Below are 23,075 nucleotides of genomic sequence, written 5' to 3'. Positions count from 1 at the left end.
AACCAAGTGCGCCAGGGCTGAAGAAGGGCGTCTCTCCCTCCTCGAGCTGCCTGCCGCAGACCCAGAAGAGAAGAAGCCCAAGGCCAAGGATGTGAAGCGCAAGGGGGCTGCTGTGCTCGCGGCAGAACCAGACACCAAGCGGGGCAGAGATCAGCCCGAATCTTCCAAGGGCAGTCGGTACTGTGTGTACCACGACCTCCACACCCACAACACCAACGAATGTCAAGAGCTCCGAGCCGTGCGAGAAGGAAGGATCGGCCGTCGCCCCGACCGCGGTGACCGGGGCTACGGTCGAGGAGGAGGAAGGAACGCAGGACGCTGGGAAGACCGCTACCCGCGCCAAGGGTGGCACGATCGACCTCGCGAGGATCGCTGGCAAGACCCGCCTCGCGAGGGAGACTGGAGGGATCAGCCTCACGAGAATCGCCCGCAAGGCAACGCAGGCCTCCCTCCGCTGCCGCCGCAACCAAGGAGAAACGAGGACCGCCATCAGGACGAGGGGGCTGGGGGCTTCCAGGAGCCGCGCGTGATCGCCTGCATCCTGGGCGGGGCTCAAGCCCCATCCTCTCAACGCATCTTCAAGAAGTTCGCCCGCGAAGTGAATGCAGTCCTCCCCAAGCTCGAAGCCACACGCCCTCTCAGGTGGTCGGCGTGCGCCATCACGTTCAGCTCAGCAGATCAGCTCAAGTATGCGGCCACAGCCGGAGTCCTCCCGATGCTTTGTTCCCCAATCATCAGCAACGTGGTGGTCACCAGGACCCTCATCGATGGCGGGGCAGGGCTCAACGTCCTGTCCGTGGAAACATTCAACCATCTCCAAGTGCCCTACAACCAGCTTCAGCCAACCAAGCCTTTCTTCGGAGTCACCGACGGCTCCACGGTCCCGATTGGGCAGGTCCGCCTCCCTGTCACCTTCGGGGCACGCGACAACTACCGCACCGAGCTCATCGACTTCGACGTCGCCCACATTCGCCTGCCGTACAACGCCATCCTTGGGTACCCAGCGCTGGCCAAGTTCATGGCCGTAACTCACCACGGCTACAACGTCCTCAAGGTGCCAGGAAGTGGCGGAGTCATCACGGTGCCCTGTGAAGAGAAGGACGCGGTGTGTTCCCTGGAACGAGCCTTTCAGGCCGCATCACTGGAAGACCCGGATCGCGGAAGCAGGAGGCTTCCCGAGACCACCCCCAAGAAGAAGAAGACATCGTCCAGCCCGGCCCCTCAGGAGGCAGGCCCCTCAGGGCCCGCGCCTGCCGAGGGGGAACCTCCTTCCATCGCATAGGAAAGCGCGCCCGGCGCCCTCCTCAGGCAGGGCTCGGGGGCTCTCCCTGGAGGGCCACCGACCTAGCTAAGGTCACGAGGGAGGCGCTTGGGCACCACACGGATGCGTGTTTCGAAGCACGTTTCCCTCAAGAAGGAGTAAGGCAAGGAGAGCCAGACCCTCAGGAGTTCGTCAGCAAGGCCATTCAGGAGCTACAGGAGTCAAGAGTCATGAAAGGCGGCCGCCGCCTACCAGCTGTGGCTCCCCATCCAGGCGAGGATGGTGGGCTGCGCGTCTGCATCGACATACCAGGGCTCAATCGAGTCGCCTCTCTGGAGCGCCTCTGGCCCTCGCGAGTGGGGCGCTGCGAAGGTCCACCCCACAGCTACGTTCGCATGCCTTACGGCTTGCCGAACGCGGCTGCCACGTACCAGCGCCTCATGAGGGGTATCATGGAGGCTCAAGAGGCCAGGCGTTCCGTAGCCCTGGCGGAGATGGAGATGGTCCGCGAGGAGCCACCAGCGCCTCCGGAGCCTCCCGAGGCCCCTGGGCCTGGGGGCTCGTGAGGATCGGCTTCCGCAGCCCATCAAGTCTACTACACCAACACTCCTTCGTCCTCAACATCATCAGGTGACATCTTTAAAGTCTCATTTCCAGCTGGGAGCGCCCCCCAGGGCTGCATTATTCCTAGGCCGCGTGGGTCCGTCCCTGCGGCATGTATCCCTTTTATTTCATGTTGTTAGCTTACTTTGTTGGGGGTGCCCCACGGGCTGCATCATCCCCAAGTCGCTTGGGCCTGACCCAGTGATGTCCGCCTTCCCAGCATCTATTTGAATGAATCCACTCCTTCGCGGCTAATGTGTTTGACCTAGTTGCTCGCTCAACTAACGCCAACTGACGGAGCTGCTCCCAAACGGCACGACGCTTGCGCAGGGGTTCGTCCCTGCAACGCCGACAAACCTGAATGGCTGAGCTTTGGCCGCGGCAGCCCCGCATGGCGCCACCTCGTCAAGCCTTCAGTGCCTCATCGCCCCTCAGAAGCAACCAACGGCTGACTGTCAATTGTCATGGCAACCCCTCGTTCTTTCTATGATGGGTCTACAGGATCTCCTAAAGGAGCTGCGTCAGGCGAGGCCCTTGCGGTGTCTCCTTCACTCTCATCCGCGCGAACCGCTTGCACGTTAAAGGGGGGTGCCTGAGCATCGCGACTCAGGGCTCCTACTGGCTCTCCAGCCCTCACCCTCTGGCCTTGTCCACGGCATCGCGACCTGGCATACCAGTGACGACTGAGACTCGCTCGAGGGCCGGGACCCGAGGACGTAGAGCAGAAAGGGGAGCAAAGGCGAGAGGGGAGGGACACGCGAGGACCTCGCCGAGCAACCTCACGCCTGCCGATGCACGGACCCGGCGACACACCAGAGAGCGTCCCCTGATTCTCGAGATAAGTCACCACCCGGAAGCACCAGCTACCGTGGCACCATCCCCGCACCTAATGCAATCCCGTGTTAGCGACGCCGCTCTCCTTTCTCACCGAACGACGGCTGCTTGAGCGCCAAAGGGGACCTCCTGAGCATCGCGACTCAGGGGCTCTTACCGGACCCCGGGTCGCTCACCTCCTGGCCTTGACCACGGCATCGCGACCTGGCATACCAGCGACGGCTGAAGCCGCCTTGGGACTGGGACCTGTCGGCGCAGAGCACTAAGCCCTTGTGAGGATCGAAAGGGAGAACTGAGCTAAGACGGAATGAGCAACTCGCACAATTCTACGACAAGGGTTATATTAACAAAACAGGATCATAGGCACCTTACAAGCCCCCACGGGACGCGTCTTTGATTCCTCGCAGGGAACAGATCCTAAAAGGATGCTAACTACACGCGCCCCTGGAAAAGACGCCATCATCAACAGTGGGCCGTCAAGCACCGGCGCCAACCCCATCCAGATCAGAGTCGGCGACGGCCTGACGAGCCCGCCCCGCTCCAGGAGCGGCGCCGGCTCGGGGGCTCGTAGCTGTCCTCGCTCATCTCCGGAGTCGCGAAGAGCTCACCGGAGTCGCTGGAACCTCCGACGCCTCCGCCGCCTGAAGAGCCGCCAAGGGAGCGATCGGCGGGCCCAGTCCTCACCGTAGCAGGGTCCCGACCACCTCTCCCGAGGCAGCACTCCAGCCGGCGCCCGTTCACATCGAAGACCTTGAAGAACATCACCGAAGCACCATCGAACTCCAAGTGGATCGCGAAGGCGCCTCTTGTCCTGCAGACCCGGGAGATTTCGCTCCAGCCTCGAGTTATGAAGACCTCGCCCGAGGCAACGACCGCGACCTCTGCCTCGGTCGCGAGGGTGCTGCAGCCGGTGTGCTGCAGCCAAAGCTCCAAGAGTTCTCCCTGCGGGTTGATGGAGGTGAAGAAGGGAGGAAGGCGAATCCAAGACTGAGGAGGCATGGCGGCATGGAGCACGAACTCTCGGGAGGAGCCCTCGGTGTGGACCCCAGGGGGGACGACCCACACCTTCGTGACCCGTCGGCGCCGACGGCGGCGCCGCCCGTGGCGATCGGCATCGACTCCTTCAGAGCCCTAGATGTGGGCGTACAAGGGAAGTGGGAACCCCGGCGGTGGCCGCTCGCACCAGGGCCTCGACACCACCTGATGGGCCCCTCGTCTCGGCCATGGAGGGCGAGCTGTTTCTTCGGCGGGAGCGGGTCTGGTTCCTCTCGGGGAGCCTTTCCCTTCTCTGCCGTCGAGAACCGGCGGATCGGAGCCATCGCAGCAAGACGGAGCAAGGACCGGGAAGAAGGAGAAGCAAGAAGGGATGGACTGGAAGGGTGCGCGTCGTTCCGTACTTATGGCCGGCAAAGGCCAACCGCCGACCTCCACGATCGCAGGTAATCATGATCCGCTTTGCATGCAGGGACTTGTCCAATCCGTGCAGTTGCCGAGGCGCCGTGGGGAAGTGGAGACGCCCACGTCCAATCAACCGCCATGCGGCGCCTAAGGCCGCAGGCTGTTAGGGCCCGCGGCGCTTCGCTCTTGCCCTTTCGCCTCCCTGCACGGCCAAGTCCGGGCGCGCCTTGGGCCCGGGGGCTACCGTCGGCGTTCTGGGAACGGGGGTCCCCGGACTTGCCTGCCTGCGGCCTGCGGCGTGGCTGAAAGGGGGGCCCAGCACGGCCCATCTTCATCAACACAGACCCAAGACCCTCGCGAGGGGCCAAGCCTCGCGGGGCGGACGACACGGAGCTTCCTCAGGCACGGCCTCATCAGGCTGGCTCGCGAGGAGGCGGAGAGATCAAGGCGGGGTACCTCACGAGGTGCCCGTGACGCAAGCCATGACGACCAAGGGTGCCAGGCAGGCGCCAGCCCGCGCAGTGTCCTTCTTTCCTCTTTGGTGCAAAGGGAGCAAGCGCAGGCGAGAGCATAAGCAAAGGCACCCGTTTCGGTGCAACGAGACCAAGACCAGTCCAACGGCAGGGAGGAAGTCATTGTGGAGCCCAAGCCAGCATCACCACCAGAGCCTTTGGCAGGCGAGGACCAACTTTAGTCAGGATAAGTGTACCAGATGTTCCCCTTCAAAGTGGCCAATTATTGGCGCCCTTCCCGCTCAATATTTGGGAAGAGGCCCAGGGCCTTTGCCTATAAATAGGACTAGCCACCCACAAGGTAGGGGAGATCAGATCGCAATCGAGAAGAGAGAGAGAGAAGGGTGACTGAACTCCTCCTAGCAGTTCGTCGCCCCAGCCAAGAACAGACCCTCGCGAGGTTGTTCTTCCTTGTATTGCTCATCATCATCAGCCCAAGAGGCAATCCACCACACCACACACTGGAGTAGGGTATTACACCACAACGGTGGCCCGAACCAGTATAAACCCTGTGTCTCTTGTGCTGTTCTTTCCATAGCTTAGATCTTAGCGAGGCGGAGGGGTGCAGGTAGGTAGAAGGCGAAATCTCCGCGCGCACCCCAGTGTTCGAACCTCAAGGGTCTGTCGGAACCCGAAATCCGACACCTTCACCATAATCCACCTCGGTCATGTCGTTGATGAGGACATGGCTACCACAGTTACACCCGTATCCCCTGCTGTTTTACCTCTTGGAATAGTTGCTAGAGCTCATATACGCCAATTAAATTATCAGGTACTTTTGTTTCTTGATAATGTTTCTAGTGTTCATGAGAATATGATGCCGCCTAACTTAGATACATTTGTGTTGCTTGCTATTGAAGGGCCTAGCACGGACAAGAAGGTTGAACATTGGAGCATGGTCAAGCACGGAGATGAAGGTGCGTGCAAAGAAAACAAGAACGGAGGTTCAAGTGGAGATTTCCGGACTTTGAAGCCACCATGATGACATACAAGAAGATGGACGAAATATACAAGATGGCCTTCCATAAATTTCGTCCATAGCTTATTATTGGTGTTGCGCCACCTTATTTTGGGCCAGGCACATGTAATCTATTTTTAGAGTCCATATTGTAGGGGAAACGACTTAGGAGGTGTTTTAGTCCCACCTTGCCAAGGATGGACAAAATCCCCTCTCTTTTCCCTATAAATATAGCCGTTAAGGCATCGTTTAGACGGGGGATTTGTTTAGTTAAAAGTTAGCCATTGCAACTTCGTGTACTTCGTTTGTGTCCAACGACCAGACCAAGACCGCTTACGGATCCTCACCATTATCAATACTTCATATATATTCACAATATTCAGATTGCTTTATCATATTCTTGCTCGTTCTTCAATTGCTTGCAGGAATAGACCTTTGTGATCAGGCTGGCCGTGCTTCCGGCATCGTCAGTAACCTCAGGTGATTGGTTTAGCGATTGCTAAGGCGCAACGTCGTGCACGTTTGTAGTCGGATCGTGAAAGTCGTCTCCACCAAATCGATAGTTATCATCTCATCAAAAGATCGGGACCCTCGCCTCTATCAATCGAAGCGGTGCTTAGGCGAAGCCCTGCATCAGTAGCTTCATCAACACCGTCATCACGCCGTCGTGCTGACGGAACTCTCCCTCGAAGCTCTACTGGATCGTGAGTCCGTGGGACGTCACCGAGCTGAACATGTATCAGAGAGGTATCTCTGGGCCCTCTCGGTAATGCACATCACTATAAGCCTTGCAAGAAATATGACTAATGAGTTAGTTACGGGATGCTGCATTACGGAACGAGTAAAGAGACTTGCCGGTAACGAGATTGAACTACGTATGATGATACCGACGATCGAATCTCGGGCAAGTAACATACCGATGACAAAGGGAATAACGTATGTTGTTATGCGGTTTGACCGATAAAGATCTACGTAGAATATGTAGGAGCCAATATGAGCATCCAGGTTCTGCTATCCGTTATTGGCCGAAGATATGTCTCGGTCATGTCTACATAGTTCTCGAACCCGTAGGGTCCGCACGCTTAACGTTCAATGAGGATTTGTATTATGAGTTATCTGTTTTGGTGACTGAAGTTTGTTCGGAGTCTCGGGTGAGATCACGGACATGACGAGGAGTCTCGAAATGGTCGAGATATAAAAATTGATATATTGGACGAAGGTATTCGAACACCGAAAAGGTTTCGGGGCGTTTTGGATATTTATCGGGGAACCGAGGGGTTACCGGAACCCCCGGGGAAGTTATGGGCCCTGATGGGCCATGAGGGAGTAGGAGAGGCAGGCCACAAGGTGCCCCCCCCAAGGCAGTCCGTATTGGACTAGGGGGAGGGGGCGCAGCCCCCTCTTTCCTTTCCCTTTCCCTCTCATTCCCTCCTTCCCCCTCTTGGAATAGGAAAGGGAATCCAACTAGGATTGGGAATCCTAGTTGGACTTCCCCCTTGCCCTCCTTGGCCGCCGGCCTCCTCCTCCCCCTCCTTTATATACGTGGTCAGGGGCACCCCAAAGGACAACAATTGTTTCTTAGCCGTGTGCGGTGCCCCCTCCACAGTTACCACCTCGGTCATATTGTCGTAGTGCTTAGGCGAAGCCCTGCGCGGATCACATCACCAACACCGTCGCCACGCTGTCGTGCTGACGGAACTCTCCCTCAACCCTCTACTGGATCAATAGCTCGAGGGACGTCATCGTGCTGAACGTGTGCTGAACACAAAGGTGTCGTATGTTCGGTACTTGGATCGGTTGGATCGTGAAGATGTTCGACTACATCAACCGTGTCACTAAACGCTTCCGCTTTCGGTCTACGAGGGTACATAGACACACTCTCCCGTCTCGTTGCTATGCATCTCCTAAATAGATCTTGCGTGATCGTAGAATATTTTTTTTGAATTACTACATTCCCCAATACAAACGTCCTCCCTCTCCCTCTCCCTCTCCCTCTCCCTCCCTCTCTCTCTCTCTCTTGTCACGTCCACTTTGTTGGAGATATGCTTTAGAGACAATCATGTATAATGATATTTCCTAATATGTTTAATCAAATAGTCTCGTCATGTCCATTTTGTTAGAGATATGCTTTAGAAACAATCATGTATAATGATATTTCCTAATATGTTTAATCAAATAGTCATTGAACAACACCAATGATGCATGTTGGCAAGTACCAAACTTGTGCGTGAGATCTTACATTGTATGATACGTTCTTAATAGTCTCTAATCGGAAAGACATGTGTGGACTCACATGGAACTAGACCGGCATGCAACACATAGGATGGCTTAGTCTCACTAGTCATGTAACATTGGATGTTAGCCGACATGTGTGGACTCACGTCAAACTAGACCGGCATGCAACACATAGGATGGCTTAGTCTCACTAGCCAGGTAGCATTGGATGCTAGCCGGATTACGTGGACCTGATAAGATATGGCATATGAGGCCGGACTCACAGGGTTGTTAGATCGGACAAACCCAACCATGAGACGCAACGACTGGTCATCTGTTAATCTCTAGTTCTACATGTTTCGTGTGTCTAGTTCTACATGTTTTCTGTGTCCTAGACCTGAGGTCAGCGCATGGACTCAGCATGGTGACCGACCTGCTTCAGACTGATCAAACGTTGCCTCATAACTGGGTAGTTATAAAAGTCGGGTTCAAGCTTGTCTATTTCCACGCCTTGAGTGACTTATACGTACTAACATTATCGCTCAAATTACAATACATAAATCTAATGCACAAAAATTGCACAACACCAATGTTCCAGCTGTCCTCTGAAATATTATGTTCGAATTGGAGAAGTTATCATTGCAGAAGCTTGTAGTACATGCCTCCTGCATATAACCTGATCAAGGTTCAAACAGGTGGCATATGGAGGCATGTTCTTTTGACAGGACCATACGTTTTTGCATGCCTTCGTTCGGCCTTTAGCAACTTCCGTTGTTACCCTGTGAGACAACACCACCCAGTTGCCCAAATCAAATATTTGAAGCAGACAAAGTCCATGCATAAAAATGAAGGTAGGGTCACTGTTCCAACCAGCCAACGATTATATCAGGTCAATCTTGCTCCACGCCCTTTGACACGGCATTTTCTTCGTCCATCTTGTCCTTGGCCACACTGGCATTTACTTCCACTATGTTGTTCTCAATAGCCACTTCAGCAGTAGTTTCCACCATCTTGTCCTTAGCCTCATCAGCACTTTCTTCCCCCATCTTGTCTTCTATAGTCACATTACCTTCATCCATCTTGTTTACTTCCTGCACCATATCATCTTTTGACTCAACAGTATCTTCCTCCATCTTATCATTGTTCACAGCATCAGTTGCCTCACCATTTTCTTTCTCTGTGCCATCCTTCGCATTATCCAAAACAATATCACCATTGCCAGTTTCAGGAGGGGCTGCATCAGCATTTGCATGGGGTGCATAATATTGCATGGATTGCATCTGTTGCAGAGAAATATGGACGTTGGGATGTCAGTTTTTAAATGTGCCAAATATATGCCGCATAATTAAATTTTACCAAGCAAAGGCTCTACTAGAGAATGTAGTAGTACTAAAGTACCTGGCGAAGATGTTCCAGTCTGAAGTTCACCAAGTGTCCAATATCTTCAACATCAGTAATATAATGAATATTTCCAGCTTCTCCCAAAGGTCGCTCTGTAGACGGAGTGCACTCTTCAAGATTCAAGGCAAGCTTATCGGGCCTTTGGAGTAGAAGCTGGAATGTTGGCTGCAGTTCATAGCACTGTTCAAACAGAGAACGGCGGCAGAACACATACAAACCCAAACGAGCACGGGACATTGCCACAATAAGCCTTCTGACATCACGAAGATGACCCACAAATCGGGTCCGGACAAGAGACAATAAAATAAAATCATTTTGTTGACCCTGGAATTTGTCCACCGTAGTAACCTAAATAATACATATTCAAGTTAAGTTTCAGCACAAAATAGCTGCAAAATGATCAAATATTTGATTGGAAAATTCTGGTTTGTTCTAACTTACCTTGCAAGGTGGCTCAATATTCCATGGCTTGCATCGTCTGCTGATAACATCACGAATAAGAAGCTTCTGACCATTGTAAGTGGTTAATATTGAAATCTTATTGGCAGGGTATCCAATCAGACGCATGTAAATATAGACACTAACAATATACTCAGCCTCCCCTTCATTCTGGTAGAACCAAGGAGAAGGAGCAGACTCGCCTCTGCCACGATAATCAGGAACATCAACCAGCTGATACTCATAAGAGAACCCAGAATTAGCTTTATGGAATATAGCTTCCTCATGTACATAAGGCAGATCTCCCAGTTCTCTGTATCTCCAATTATAAAGCTGAGCAATACTAGGTCTGGCACGACCCTGAGCATTGAGTTCAATATAAGGGACACCAAGGCGAACAAACCTTGTGAAGAGACTCTGGTCCATGTGGCTGTACTTCTGAAAAGCCATGTTCTTCACGACAGGGGGTAACTGATGGTGATCACCAATTAAGATGCAGCGTTTGAGACGAGCATAGCCATCTTCCTGCCGTTGCAGGAGAGTTGGTATAAAAGTCTCTATCTCCAATATCTGTGCACTTTCTTCCATCAGTAAATTGTCATATTTGAAACCCAATTGAAGAAAGTCTCTTCTCTTCAATGCTGCATGAGTACAAGTCATGGCAACAATCTTAGCTTGTTTAGTCATTAGATAGTTTGCTCGCTCAGCTGTTGACTTCAGTAACTCAAAAGCCCTGCACTCTTCCAGCTCTTGGAATATCGTAGAAAGATGTTTGAAACATCCTTTGGCTGCATGCATATCTTTCTCAAAGGACTCACCAGTAAACACAGGCTGTGGGGTATCCAAAAAGAACTCAGAAAATGGAAAACGGTCTTTAACAAAAGAGGGATTCTCCTTATTTGGCACACAGGCGGCCAAGAATTGTTCCCAGCGGGCATAAACATGTAATAACCAAAAATATGCAGCATTTTCACATGTGTAGCTCACATCTTCAGGAAGATGAAGGGATCTTGCCAGTTTTGCAACTTCACCAAGCAGCTCTAGTCGCCGAACCAGCATAGCATTTACACGACCTTGACGGCTAAAATCAAGATCAGTTGCCAGTTCTTGCTCACCCTGACCAAGACGAAGAAGGTACCTAGCAGGCACATCCCTCTGAAGAAAGAGTTTACATCAGACAATCAGAGGAAAAATAAACATGCAGCAAAACAAGTACACAGAGCACCCTATATGTTTTGATACGTATATTTGATACATTCATCATCATGAAGTGTAACTCAAACTCCAGCAGTCAGAACACTTGGAATAAGTCAAGAATCAACAGTAGCACAACACTGCATCGACATGAGGCATACATAATCGTTTCATCTAGAAGCCCTCAAGGACCAAGAGATGATATCTGTTCTTCTATTCAAACTCAGTTGATACAACATGTGTTCTATAGCAAGGTACAAAATTAGAATCTTGCACTTCAAAGTGATGGCTACTCAAGTAATTTCCAGTCATACATTGCAGCACCGATAGCTAGTAACTCATCCATATTAAAGAACATCATTTTCAGATAAAACAACCACTGTTTCACACTATCTCTACAAAAGTACAAATATATGACAAGAGTTGAGACAATATTTGGTGCAGTGGCAATACCTGCATTATCTTCTCGAACAAATCATTCAAAGCTTGATTCGAATGGGTTATAATAAGTGTTCTTTGTGAAGGACAGTTATGATATAGAACATTTAATATCTGCACAGCTGTATCTGTTTTCCCCGTTCCAGGAGGACCAACAACCATCGTCAACCCAGGTTGAATACCAGATATTATAGCGCCGACCTACAAATCAAAATTTGAAGTCAAATCAGATATTCATTTATCTTCAAAGCAGCTGTTGGAGTGTCATTGGCTGTGCCGCTTTCTGCAATTCGTAGTTACAAAACCTTATTGATTTAAGTGATTCTTGTCGACGGATCGCTATCCATCAAACCCCTTCCTGAGATATGTTTCACACCCCTCCCCCTCTCCCTCCTTCTCCTTCTCCCTCTCTGTTGGAGCTGAATGACTCGCCTTCTCTCTCTCTCTTCTCTCTGTTGTTTCTCACAACATGCACAAGTACACAAGCTGTTTCTGTGGTTTGCTGCCTCACACAGCCAAAGCCATCTCTATTGTTGATGCACTACAAGCTTCATTATTCTACATATAGCATCTTCTTATATAGAGGTGTTAGGTCAGTGCTACCGTAGCAAACCTAGACAGCTCATACCTAACAAGATCTGGAAACTACAGCTATTACAGCTCACCTTATCTAATCTTCCTCAACTACTAAGTCAGACCAAAATATCCTAAAAGGGCTATCCTAACATTCTCTCCCTAATCCTTGTGTATCTACTCTCTCCCCCATAATCTTGTCATATGCACTCGCCAAAATCTTTATGCGGATCGCCTGCAAACTCTTGCCTTGAATGACACCTTGTCATGTTGTACTAAGTGGCACGTACAAAAAATGTTCTCCCCCAGTGACCATATATCTACAATGTTCAATTTGTTTCTACGAGGTGCGTGCATGTGATAAGGGCTAAAGATACTGTATTTCTCACAAGAAATGCTTTTAAGGTATCCTGGTATGTTCTGTTTCAAGGATATGCACCACCGGAAATGATGGTTTAGCTTAAGTATCATCCTATCCTGCAGTATTCAGATAAAAAAGTTTTAGTTGAGGACCTAAAAAGTACCTGAGTGGGTGTAAACCTCACTGAGTTCTGGTTAGGTTTATCTTGAGGATATGGCACTGGGTCAGCAGGAATGTAAGTCTCCACCCTTAGTTTTTCTTTCTGAGACCCTTCATCATTAACCATGTTGTTCTTGCTTGCAGTATCAGAGGCATTTACATTGCCGGGTAGAGCATGACTTATTTCCCTCATTTTCTTGGACAACTTGATCCTAAAGGGAGGGCTTGGATGCATGTTTTCTGTACCATCAGTATTGATGAATGTGACCTTCAAATAATGTTGAGTTAGACCAAATAGATAGAAACGAACGTCCACCTCGAGATAACAAGAATTGGATTACAGTAATTACCTGGAAAGCTGGAAAGCTTTGCACAACGTGGCTAGCATCAAGAAAAGTGTCCTTAAAATCTATAGTTTCCAGAAGATCAGGCATATTTATCCACTGTGCGGCAGAAGGATTTCCGTAACCCAAGAATATGTTATGCAACCATTCAGGAACTACACATGTTTCATTCATTAGATCACGTATGGATTCTAGGATAGCTTTGAAATTATTTTCCTTGGGTTTCCTTCTCATTATAATATTAAATGTCCCATAAACATTTTCTGCACCCTTCTCTGCTAACTCAGTAGCATCAATGTGATACTGTGCTGTATCTAAGGCAATTTTAACTGTACGAATCTCACCCTTTGGAGATTTCCACTCATCCCTCTTTACCCTTCCTGTATAGTCATTCATGAGTCCCCCTTCCTCATCACGGATTTCAATCACCTCACAACCACGTACATATTGCAATCCTAACCTTTCAGACACAGTTGATTTTGCAGCCTCCTCAGGGCTAAGAGGTTCAAAAGATGGGCAGATTGACAACAAAAATAACACATCATGCTCTTTCAGAGCATCCCACTCAGATTTTATCTGTGGTCTGTAGCTTGATATGCTAAAAGTAACATCAGCAGTTACAGCAGAAGGCTTAACCTCTCCAATGTTTGGTTGCTTCACTTGTGTGATCCTAAATTCTTTGATTGGAACAGCCATCCTGGACCATCCACGAAAGGAAGTGTCCCCCTCATTGTTGATGTAAGCATGTAGATGAGGAACAGCTTCCTGAATATCTTCGCGAATTTCATATGTTGATTCAAGACGAAAGAGATTAAAATTCCTCAGCAAATAATCATGAAGTGTCAGAAATTGAAGATTGAGTTTTGGGAGGGCAAGACAGCCTTCTCCAGAATAATTGATGCTAGGAACAAGGCTCTCATCCCACATGATCTGTTCATTTGGATAAAGAGGAAGTGCATTAACTGCATCTTTCTGGGATTGACGCTTCTCAAAAAAAGCAACTAGGACCTCGATAAGGAAATCACGCCTTTCAGTCCATGGATCCTTCTCTGAAATTATTTTAAGCTGTTTATAGAAGATATTAGTACATCAAATGACTGTTTTCCAACTTTGTACGCATAACATGTCCAAGTCTAGCACTGATAAGCAATGAGAAATAAAGGAACTACGGAGTGTTTTTTACTTTTTAAAGCTAAATATATGCAAGCATCCACATTTTACTATGTCATTTAGTAGTGCATGCAAACAAGGTAATGGTTGCTGCCATGACGATGACTTCTCTGATCTACGTGTTATTTACATTACGTTTACTTGACTGCAGTTGCCATTTAATCTGTAACGAATGATGAGGAACATGTATAAAGATGTTTTGTCCTTTTATCCGAGCAGTGGTCTTGTAGGTATGCATGCATTCCATCAGAACTTTCGCGTTAACACTGAACAGCACAACCCAAAAAATAGACCTTCAGTGACAAATAGCAAAAGAGGAAATATATCCAGCTTAAAACCATCTACAGTGCAAGGTGCTTGGAGAGGTGCTTGCAAAAATAGACCGGTTTTTGTTTAAGCACCGGTGCTTATTTGTAGAGGGCAGATGCTTAATTAGGCACCTCTGCTATAGAAATAAGCACTGGTGCTTAAGAAAAAAAAACAGTCTATTTTATTAAGCACCTTGCATTGTATTCCCTCCGTCCCATAATATAAGAGCATTTTTGACACTACACTAGCGTCAAAAACGCTCTTATATTATGGGACGGAGGGAGTACATGGTAATGTATTTGAAGGGAATAATACCCAGATAATATTTACAACTAACAGTCACAATCTGGTGGTTATTTTTAAAGAAATAAGAAGCACAGAGAAATGAAATGAACATATAAATTGCTCACCTTATTGCAAACCAGATCTTGCAGTTCCATATCTGACAAGACAAGCAGCTTCTTTGTTAAATCAGCACGCTTATGGATTGAACCAATATTACACAAGGCAAGGTCTCGCAACTGCATCAATTGACAAATGAAGAGAAATTATACTATTTGCCTTCAGTAATAACTAGTACCCACCGGCCACCCCTACCCAAAATGTAGTCTTATGTTTGTCATAAGTGAAACCTTTTTATTTGTATTAGAACTAATCTTGTCATATACCAAAGAAATGCATGCATGAGAAGGAAAAAGTCAAATTGAGTTGGATGTTGAGGGACATCATGAAACCTTAGCCAAGAAGAATATGATGTCATGGCATATGTCATCACTCAATAGTTATCCCTAACTATATATGAGTTGTCATCTACTTGGGTACGAGTTGTGCAATAGGTGAACTAGATATGAGCTGTACCACTGTAGCAATGTTGGTTGCTGTAGCAGGCCGGTCGCTGTAACCCTGTCCCTACAGCCTCTACAGAATGAGAGTCCTGGGTGAGAGCTAGTAGCAGTTGAGATATCTAATAAAGCTTCCCACTAGTAGTAGCTCTTTGTGTGTGTGTGTGTGAAGCACATCTCTTTAGAGAGTCCTGGGTGAGAGCTAGAGAAAAGCTAGTGATTCTAACAATTGGTATCGTAGCTAGAGCTAGCAGTTCTAATATGTTGGACCAAGTGTGTAGAAAAAAAAATCAGCATCTATAATACCAAACCAATACTAATAGATACATCCTGAAATATATTCTCAGTGTATTTATTTGGTATTATAGATATCAATATTTATTTCTACAAACTCGGTCAGACTTTAAAAAGTTTGACTTAGGACACAACAAATAAGTCTTGCATTTTGGATGGAGGGAGTATTATCAAGGAAATCAGTGTAAAGAATTTGTAACAGCATAAATAATAAGGCAGACACCTTAGGCACTTGTTTGAATGCTAGCAGCTGAAAAGCTTGGAAACGAGAATAGTGAGCCTGCAAGACATCATCATCACTAAGCTGTGTCCCAGAATGATCATTAATCTCAAAGCCTTCGTAGAACTGAAGTAAGTCCACCAATTGTGCAAAAAGACGCCCCTTTTCATGAGTATAAAGCATGCTTAAGTGGCACTTGGCAACAACAGCAACATCAGCGATAAGTGGCCTTAGAAATCTGCATATTAAACAACATTAATGGAGAACATATATACATAATTACAATACTACATACAGAATACATTATACATGGAAAAATAAAATTTGGCTAACACTGTCAGTTGCCAGCAAGGTTTAACAGAACCAAGATGTTTCACTTTATGAATGCAGTTAGATGTTGCTAGATAAAGAAAGGAAGTACCTTCACAAGAATGTAAAAGAAATACAAATGAGAACATGTTTATGTCATGTGCATGGTTAAAAAAGGGTGCAACGACCAAGGGGCCACCTGCCCTTGCTTGGCAGGACTTGGAGCTCTTCCCCCATGCCACGCCTCAAGGCTCCAAGGCATGGATGAGAGAAGAGAGAGACTAGAGAGAGAACTTCTAACTATTATTTCCTTGTCCAGATGCACATGCATGAATCTCCCAATTAAGAGACTTAGGCATTGTACAGAATATGTTTTATATAAACCAGGAAAACGGTTCAACAGAATAAAATCTTGTTTGCCTATGATCACTAATCCACGTATATAGGAAACTTGGTTCTCCAAAACCCTGGATTTCAGGTTTGTGGGAAATCGAATATTATCCATTTTTCCAAAATCGTGATCGCTATATACATGATCGTAACTGCTTCCCCCTCCGACTGCTCGTTTCCCAACAGCTTCGTGGCGCCAGTTTTGCGTTCTTTGCCGCTCACCTCCAGCCTCGACATGGCCGCCGTCAGGGTGGCCGGCATCAAGCACTCCCTTGAGATCTGCGCTTCCAGGTACGGATGCGCCTGGATGGCCAGCGTCGAGGGGCGGCGGACCTGCGAATGAGCTCGACCCGAGCAGAACCTATGTGGTGCCGAGAGGGATGCTCTGGACGTCCGGCATCAAGGGGCGGCGGACCTGCAGGATGAACTCGAGGAGCAGTTCTACCCGCGCAGATCCTATGCGGGGCCGACAAGGGATGCTCCTGGACAGCCAGCGTCAAGGGGCGGTCGACCTGCGGGATGGACTCGAGGAGCAGGCGAGCAGCTCCCCAAGCAGAGCCTATGCGGGCCGACGAGGGACGCTCCTGTACGGCAAGCGCCGAGGGGCGGCAGACTGCGGGATGAACGCGAGCAGCAGCTCTCCTTGTGCAGAGCCTATGGGCGACCAGGGAAGCCTCTGCGCGCGAACTCGTCGAGGCTGACCCATCCGGAGGAGTGCACCGGCATCGCAAAGAAAGGGGAGGAGTGCACCGGCGTCTACAGGCTGAGAACAAACTACAGAAGAAGAATCGCAAGTGGAGCTTGCGAAGCCATCAGCAATGGCCAAATTTGGGGTTAGTACTCCCTCCGGTCCTTTTTACTCCGCGTATTAGATTTGTGTCAAGTCAAACTTTGTAAACTTTGACCAAATTTATATTAAAAAATATCGACATCTGCAATACCAAATATATATACTATGAAACTACACTTCATAATGAATCTAACAATATTGATTTGGCATTGTGAATGTTGATACTTTTTTATACAAGTTCGGTCAAAATAGAGATACTTTGACTTCGGACAAAACTTATATGAGACTAAAAAGGACCGGAGGGGGTAAGAGAGAGAAGGTCACAGAAGGAAGCTAATTGTTATCTATCCAAACAAGGAAATATACAAGCCAGTTTTACCCTTTTCCAAACCCAAACATGTTATTGTGTAAATCGGTAATCCAGAAATCAATTAGTAAAACTGATTTTGCTAAAACCCTGCTACAAACTCGTTTTCCATATCCCGCCTGCTATCCAAACAACCACTTACCAAACAATCTTGGCAAACCAAGAAAAGCACCTCTTAGTGAGATCTAATCAAATAAGTAATGCAATTGTATCTCGAGTATGAAACCAAAAGGTGACAGTTAAATCTTATCTAATCAAAACAGCTGAACTGTACTGTAGTCTATAACAGTTTCATGGATATGAAAAGAGCAAGCACGACTAGCAAATCACAAAAATGATCTCTAGTTGTCACAATACATGGACAAAGAACAACAGGAAGATTAACACCATAGACAACAGTAAAATATCTGGAGTTACAAATGCTCGTGGTGGAAAGAATCATAACAACTTATGTGTATGACTTTATTTCATATGCAAGGGGGCTTTGAAATCTGTATTGTCAAAGGAGAGAGACAGTTATTCTGAAATAAATTGCACCTGAGTCTAACTCAAATGGGACACCGTTTAAATTTAGTAACTTGAGAGATGAAACTCCCTAGGCCTCTAACACATACTCCCTCCGTTCGGAATTACTTGTCCAAAAAATGAATGTATCTAGATGTATTTTAGTTGTAGATACATCCATTTTTATTCATTTTTGTGACAAGTAATGCCGAACGGAGGGAGTAGATTGCACCTTAGTCCTTAACATAGATGCTATGTTTCATAAGGACCTGCAAGTCTGACCTGAATCAATCAGACCAAGTGAAGAAGGATGTTGAGTTCCCAGGTTCTTTGATTTAAGTGGAACACACTTGAAATGTTGAATAACCTAGAGTGCAATTTGCTCGCATATACTAGTCAAAGATGCAGCTTGATGCTACCAGTGACAAAAGTGTACGCATACTACCTTCTCGTAGGAAGCTGGCTCAACATATCAATCAGAAATTCCATGAATCTTTCACAATACAAGACACTAGAATCATCAACCTGCCCACTAAGTGATTCATTAAAGACAGATTCTTCTCCACCATCTTGACTAGATAATATGACCTTTGAATCAAGAACCTACAGAAGTTTCATGGTGAGGGTTAAGCACAATCCATATGTAGAAACACTATTAAATTGGAACAATTTTCAAGGTGTACCTCCAGGAATTCTTCCATTAGGTTCCTAAGGAATTTATTCTCAAGCATTTCTGAAGAATTACCAGTTTTCCCAGCCTTTTTTCCTTCCTTTGCTTCTTTTCTTTTAATTTTTGTCCACTTCTTAATCAATTCAGGATTAAGGCAAAGCTCCATCTGTAGATGTTTGAAACAATAAGGAACTATGAGAAGCACAAACAAGCTAGTCTGAGGGGAGAAAAACTTTGAATTACCTGAAGTCGTCCAAAAGAAAGAGTATGCCACAACTTTAAGCTTACCACCTGGAGTATAGTTTCCCGGACAATTTCATCCTCCAAACTCTGCAGTAAAGCATGAGTTAAGGGGGCATGGAGAGCATGCGCAAATTAAACAACAGTACATAAATGAGCAGCCTCCACACAGCCAACTTTGAAGTCATTAGAGCAGGGATTCATAACCTTAAACAACCAGTGCATATATAACAATTTGATAGAAAGTTGTGAAGAAATACATGTCAAACAACATAGCAATCCACATTATGGTATTTGAAAGATAATGCTAATTTCCCTTCATTTTCGTAGAGGCATCTACATGTGAGCGTGTAGTAAATACCTGAAATGCGTTTATCATAAACAAGAGGTAGTTTGTCTTCTCTGCCATACTAACATCCCTATCCTGCAGACAACATAAGGACAAGACAAAATTCAGCAAAAATGTGGGAAGATATCCATTTGTTCATTTGAAAAAACATAAACATAAGATTCAGCATGGAACTGAATAGGCAATAAAACTGTTTGCCTCACAGTAAGCAGAAGTATGGAAAAAAGTAAGTAAACGGATACAGAGATCAATCAACGCATGGTTTACATTGAATCTACAAAAAATCAACACCAAGCATCAGGAAAAACTTCAGTCCACAATTAACAGGTGCTCAGGGGACAAACACATCATTCCATACTACTAACTTCTCATGTTTTGTCAGGATATTCCACATTCCCAAGAACACTGAGAAAATACATTCTGGCCAGTGACTACTCAGTAAATCTCATAAATCAAACACAATTCTGGTAGTTGCAGCACACAAAATGCAAGTTTGGTCCCACTGAGCCTATGACTACCTCTACTGGTTGCTACCAACCACTAAGCTCGTCCTAACAAAATCTCGCCCAGAGCAATCTGCTGAACATAGACCAAAACCGCCTTTGTTGAAAAAGTTCCACCAAAAACTACTGAAAGTAGAGACACAAAGAGAAACCAAATTTCATTGTTTTGCTAATTATGCTTCTCCAGCCTACAGAGGCTCTGTTTTACTAGAAATACATTCATAGGCAAAGCATAGTGAGCAAATGGACAAGTGTATCAAAAAAATTGAGTGGCAAGTGCATCAAATTGAACACGCCTCTTCCTTCAGCTTGAGAACGCGCCATAGGAAGCCTTTGAACGCGTCCTTCCGTGCATGGAAGGATGTCCATACCGCCACATTCTCTCGAAACTGCACACAAAATCCAAACCATGTCAGACCCTACAAATAGCAGAGAAATAAGCTACCATTGATTGGTAAATTCGAGTGTATGTGAGGGGGGGGGGGGGGGGGGGGGGACCTTTTCGTTCACCATGAGGATCATGGACATGACGTGCTCAAAGGACGCGTCATCTGGATCGAAGTGCGGCCAAAGGTAGTTCTCGAGGTACTGGCTGACCTCCAGGATCATGACACGGTGAAGCGGGACCGTCTTGCGACCGCGGCCCTCCACACGGAGCTCAGTGGCGTAGATCTCCCTTACGAGGTCAGCATCGAAGGCGGCGGCGGCTGCTGGCGAGCCCCAGTGCTCCGCGGCAGCGCGGGTGAGGCGGTCGCGCTGGATGTCGAGGAGTGTGATGGAGACGCCAGTGGAGGCGGGGGGCTTGTCAGGTGCCGCTGAGGTGGAGACTTCGGCGGGGAGCGGGTACTCGGCGGCGCGGGGGTGCCGGAACTCGAAGACGCCGGTGCCGTAGACCTTCGGCATGGCCGCAGTTTGCGAGGTTTAGGGTTTCTGTGACAGGTTGGTGCGGACTGCGGAAGGAGGGTATGGGTGAGAGAGAGATTTGAGAAGGCCTAAGGCCAACTTCCACACGACCACAAACCAACATCCGTTTTGTCCAGATTATGTCCGTTTTGGATGGTAATGGATGGCAAAACGGACCGACCGACGGGTTAAGTTGGAGGCGCCCAACGCACCGCGACCTTAAAATGTCCGCCTCGTCCACATGCCTCAACCGCACGCGAGCTTGCGCTCTAGCTCCGCCGTTGTAGCCGCCGCTGCCGAGCTCGCCCGCTCCGCCCCGCACCTGTCTGTGCCACCGCCGCGTGCCGCGCCCGCTCGCGGCCGCCGCACCCGCTGCTCCGCGCCCCGCACCTGTCTGTGCCACCGCCGCGTGCCGCGCCCGCTCGCGGCCGCCGCACCCGCTGCTCCGCGCCCCGCACCAGCCCCAGCCCGTGCCTGTGCCCTCGTCGCGGCCTGCAGGCCGGCGCGCGCCGCGCCCCTCGCCTGCTCGCACCCTGCGCCCCGCGCCGCGCCCACGCCCCGTCGCGCCCTCCCGCGCCACGCCCTCCCGCGCCCCACGGTCTGCCTCACCGTGTCGCGCCCACGCCCCCACTGCGCCCGCCCACCCGCCCCTCGCCCCGCGCCGCGCCCGCGCCCTGCCTCACCGCGCCGCGCCCACGCACCCGCTGCACCCGCCCGCCCCGCGCCACGCCCGCCCGTGCTGCCCCGCGTCGCGCCCACGCCCCCGTCACACCACGCCCACCTGCGCCCCCGCCGCACCGCGCCCTGCTCCCCGCGCCACGCCGCGCCCCGCTCTGCCGGCAGGACCACCTCGGGGAAGAGAAAAGGAGGAGAGAGAGGGGATGGGTGGGTGGGTGAGTGGGCCCTTTGTTTCAATGACTAGCGGGCCAGGCCTCACATGCAAGGGGACAGGGGCGGACGAGGACCATGCAAAAAACGTCCGGGCGTGTCCGTCTCAGACCCAAAACCAGACCAAATTTGCGCCCAGGATGGGGCGAGCCGGATCAGAAACAGACGTTTTTTGTAGATGTGGTAGCGCGTTGGGACGTCTCGTATGTCCGTTTAACCCCAAACAAATAGCCCCGGACAATTTGGGGTCGTGCGGTGGAGTTGGCCTAAGGCCAACCCCAACGTGCGACCTTATCTGGTCCAGTTTCCTCCATTTGGGACAAAACACGACCCAACGGGCACGGACAAGGTGGTCCATTGGTGTCCGTTTTTGTCCGACTCAACCCAAAAATTGAATCAAACTTAGGTGAGAAATGCGGTTGAACAGACGTGACCGGACGCTCCTCTCGCTCCCACTCGTCCGCTTTTGCCCGTCTCGTGGCCCACGTGTGACCGCAAGAGCCTTGCCTCGATCCCTGCCGCATACTGTGTGCATCACGTCGCCACTGCCGTCGCAGCTTACCCCGTAGTTGGATGCCGTCGCCGCAGCTTGCCTGCATCTGGCCGCCGCAGTCGGGTACTAGTGCTCCAGCGACGGCTCCAACGGCGACGTGCGACGCACGGTAAGACAGGGGCGCTTCAGCCGGTGCTCCAACGACAGCGCACGGCGCGCGGCGATAAGGGGCCCTCCGTCTGCTGCTCCAACGGCGGCGCACGGCAAGACATGAGCACTCCGGATGCTACTCCAACGGTTGTTACTCCGGCGGCGCGTGGCTCCGTCATCCCGTTATATTCAGGCCGGATACTGTTTGGGATCGCATCGCATGCTGGTCCGAAGCTGAGCGGGACTACGTCGGATGCTGGCCGAGCTGGCCGCCGGTGAACGCGCGTAGCCGCAACCGCGTGCTAGCCAGCTAGCCAGCTGCTAGCCACGCCCTTGCGTACACATGCGTGCTAGCTAGCCAGCCAGCCCCTGCGTACTAGCTCGCCGCGCCCATGCACATGCGGTGGCGGAGATGGCGCCGACGAACGCGAGGAGGAGAGCGGCTGAAAATGTGAAAGGATCGAGAAGAGGTGTCTAGATGGGAGTGAATAGACTCTTAGCAAGAAAAGTTGCAGTTTTTAAATTCTTTGAGTTGAAGTGGAGTTTTAGCACAAGTTCAAACATTCACAATACATATCAAGCAAGCATGACAAGAGTATATGAGCAGCGGAAAGTAAATCATGCAAGTTGCAAGAATGTAAAGGGATGGGATTGGAGTGCAAACGCAGTTGGAGACACGGAGATTTTTGGCGTGGTTCCGATAGGTGGTGCTATCGTACATCCACGTTGATGGAGACTTCAATCCACGAAGGGTAACGGTTGCGCGAGTCCACGGAGGGCTCCACCCACGAAGGGTCCACAAAGAAGCAACCTTGTCTATCCCACCATGGCCATCGCCCACGAAGGACTTGCCTCACTAGGATAGATCTTCACGAAGTAGGTGATCTCCTTGCCTGTACAAACTCCTTGGTTCAACTCCACAATCTTGACGGAGGCTCCCAAGTGACACCTAACCAATCTAGGAGACACCACTCTCCAAAAGGTAATAGATGGTGT

The 23,075-nt window shown here is 49.3% G+C and overlaps 1 protein-coding gene across 2 annotated transcripts; it reads right to left on the bottom strand.

Moving 5' to 3' along the window:
- Window positions 1–8,224: 8,224 nt before the first annotated feature.
- On the bottom strand, window positions 8,225–20,654 carry EMB2765 (P-loop containing nucleoside triphosphate hydrolases superfamily protein). 2 transcript variants are annotated; one of them, XM_048714990.2, is made up of 15 exons: window positions 20,144–20,654; window positions 19,942–20,034; window positions 19,155–19,217; window positions 18,797–18,883; window positions 18,567–18,719; window positions 18,329–18,486; window positions 15,527–15,761; window positions 14,578–14,688; window positions 12,695–13,753; window positions 12,349–12,612; window positions 11,267–11,452; window positions 9,623–10,774; window positions 9,179–9,529; window positions 8,651–9,060; window positions 8,225–8,559 (listed from the first exon to the last, which is right to left on the bottom strand). In XM_048714990.2, exons 1-14 carry the CDS (start codon window positions 20,546–20,548, stop codon window positions 8,671–8,673), a joined length of 4,707 nt encoding a protein of 1,568 aa, XP_048570947.2. In that variant the 5' UTR covers window positions 20,549–20,654; the 3' UTR covers window positions 8,225–8,559; window positions 8,651–8,670. The 2 variants fall into 2 exon arrangements, with proteins under 2 accessions (XP_048570947.2, XP_048570946.2); XM_048714989.2 differs by having other exon boundaries at window positions 8,225–9,060.
- Window positions 20,655–23,075: the final 2,421 nt, after the last annotated feature.

This window comes from Triticum urartu, chromosome 4A (assembly GCF_056163025.1).
Source record: "Triticum urartu cultivar PI428250 chromosome 4A, HENAU_Tu73, whole genome shotgun sequence".
Classification (NCBI taxonomy): Eukaryota; Viridiplantae; Streptophyta; class Magnoliopsida; order Poales; family Poaceae; genus Triticum; species Triticum urartu.
The sequence above is the reverse complement of the archived record's forward strand: the minus strand, read 5'-3'. Positions and strand labels throughout refer to the sequence as shown.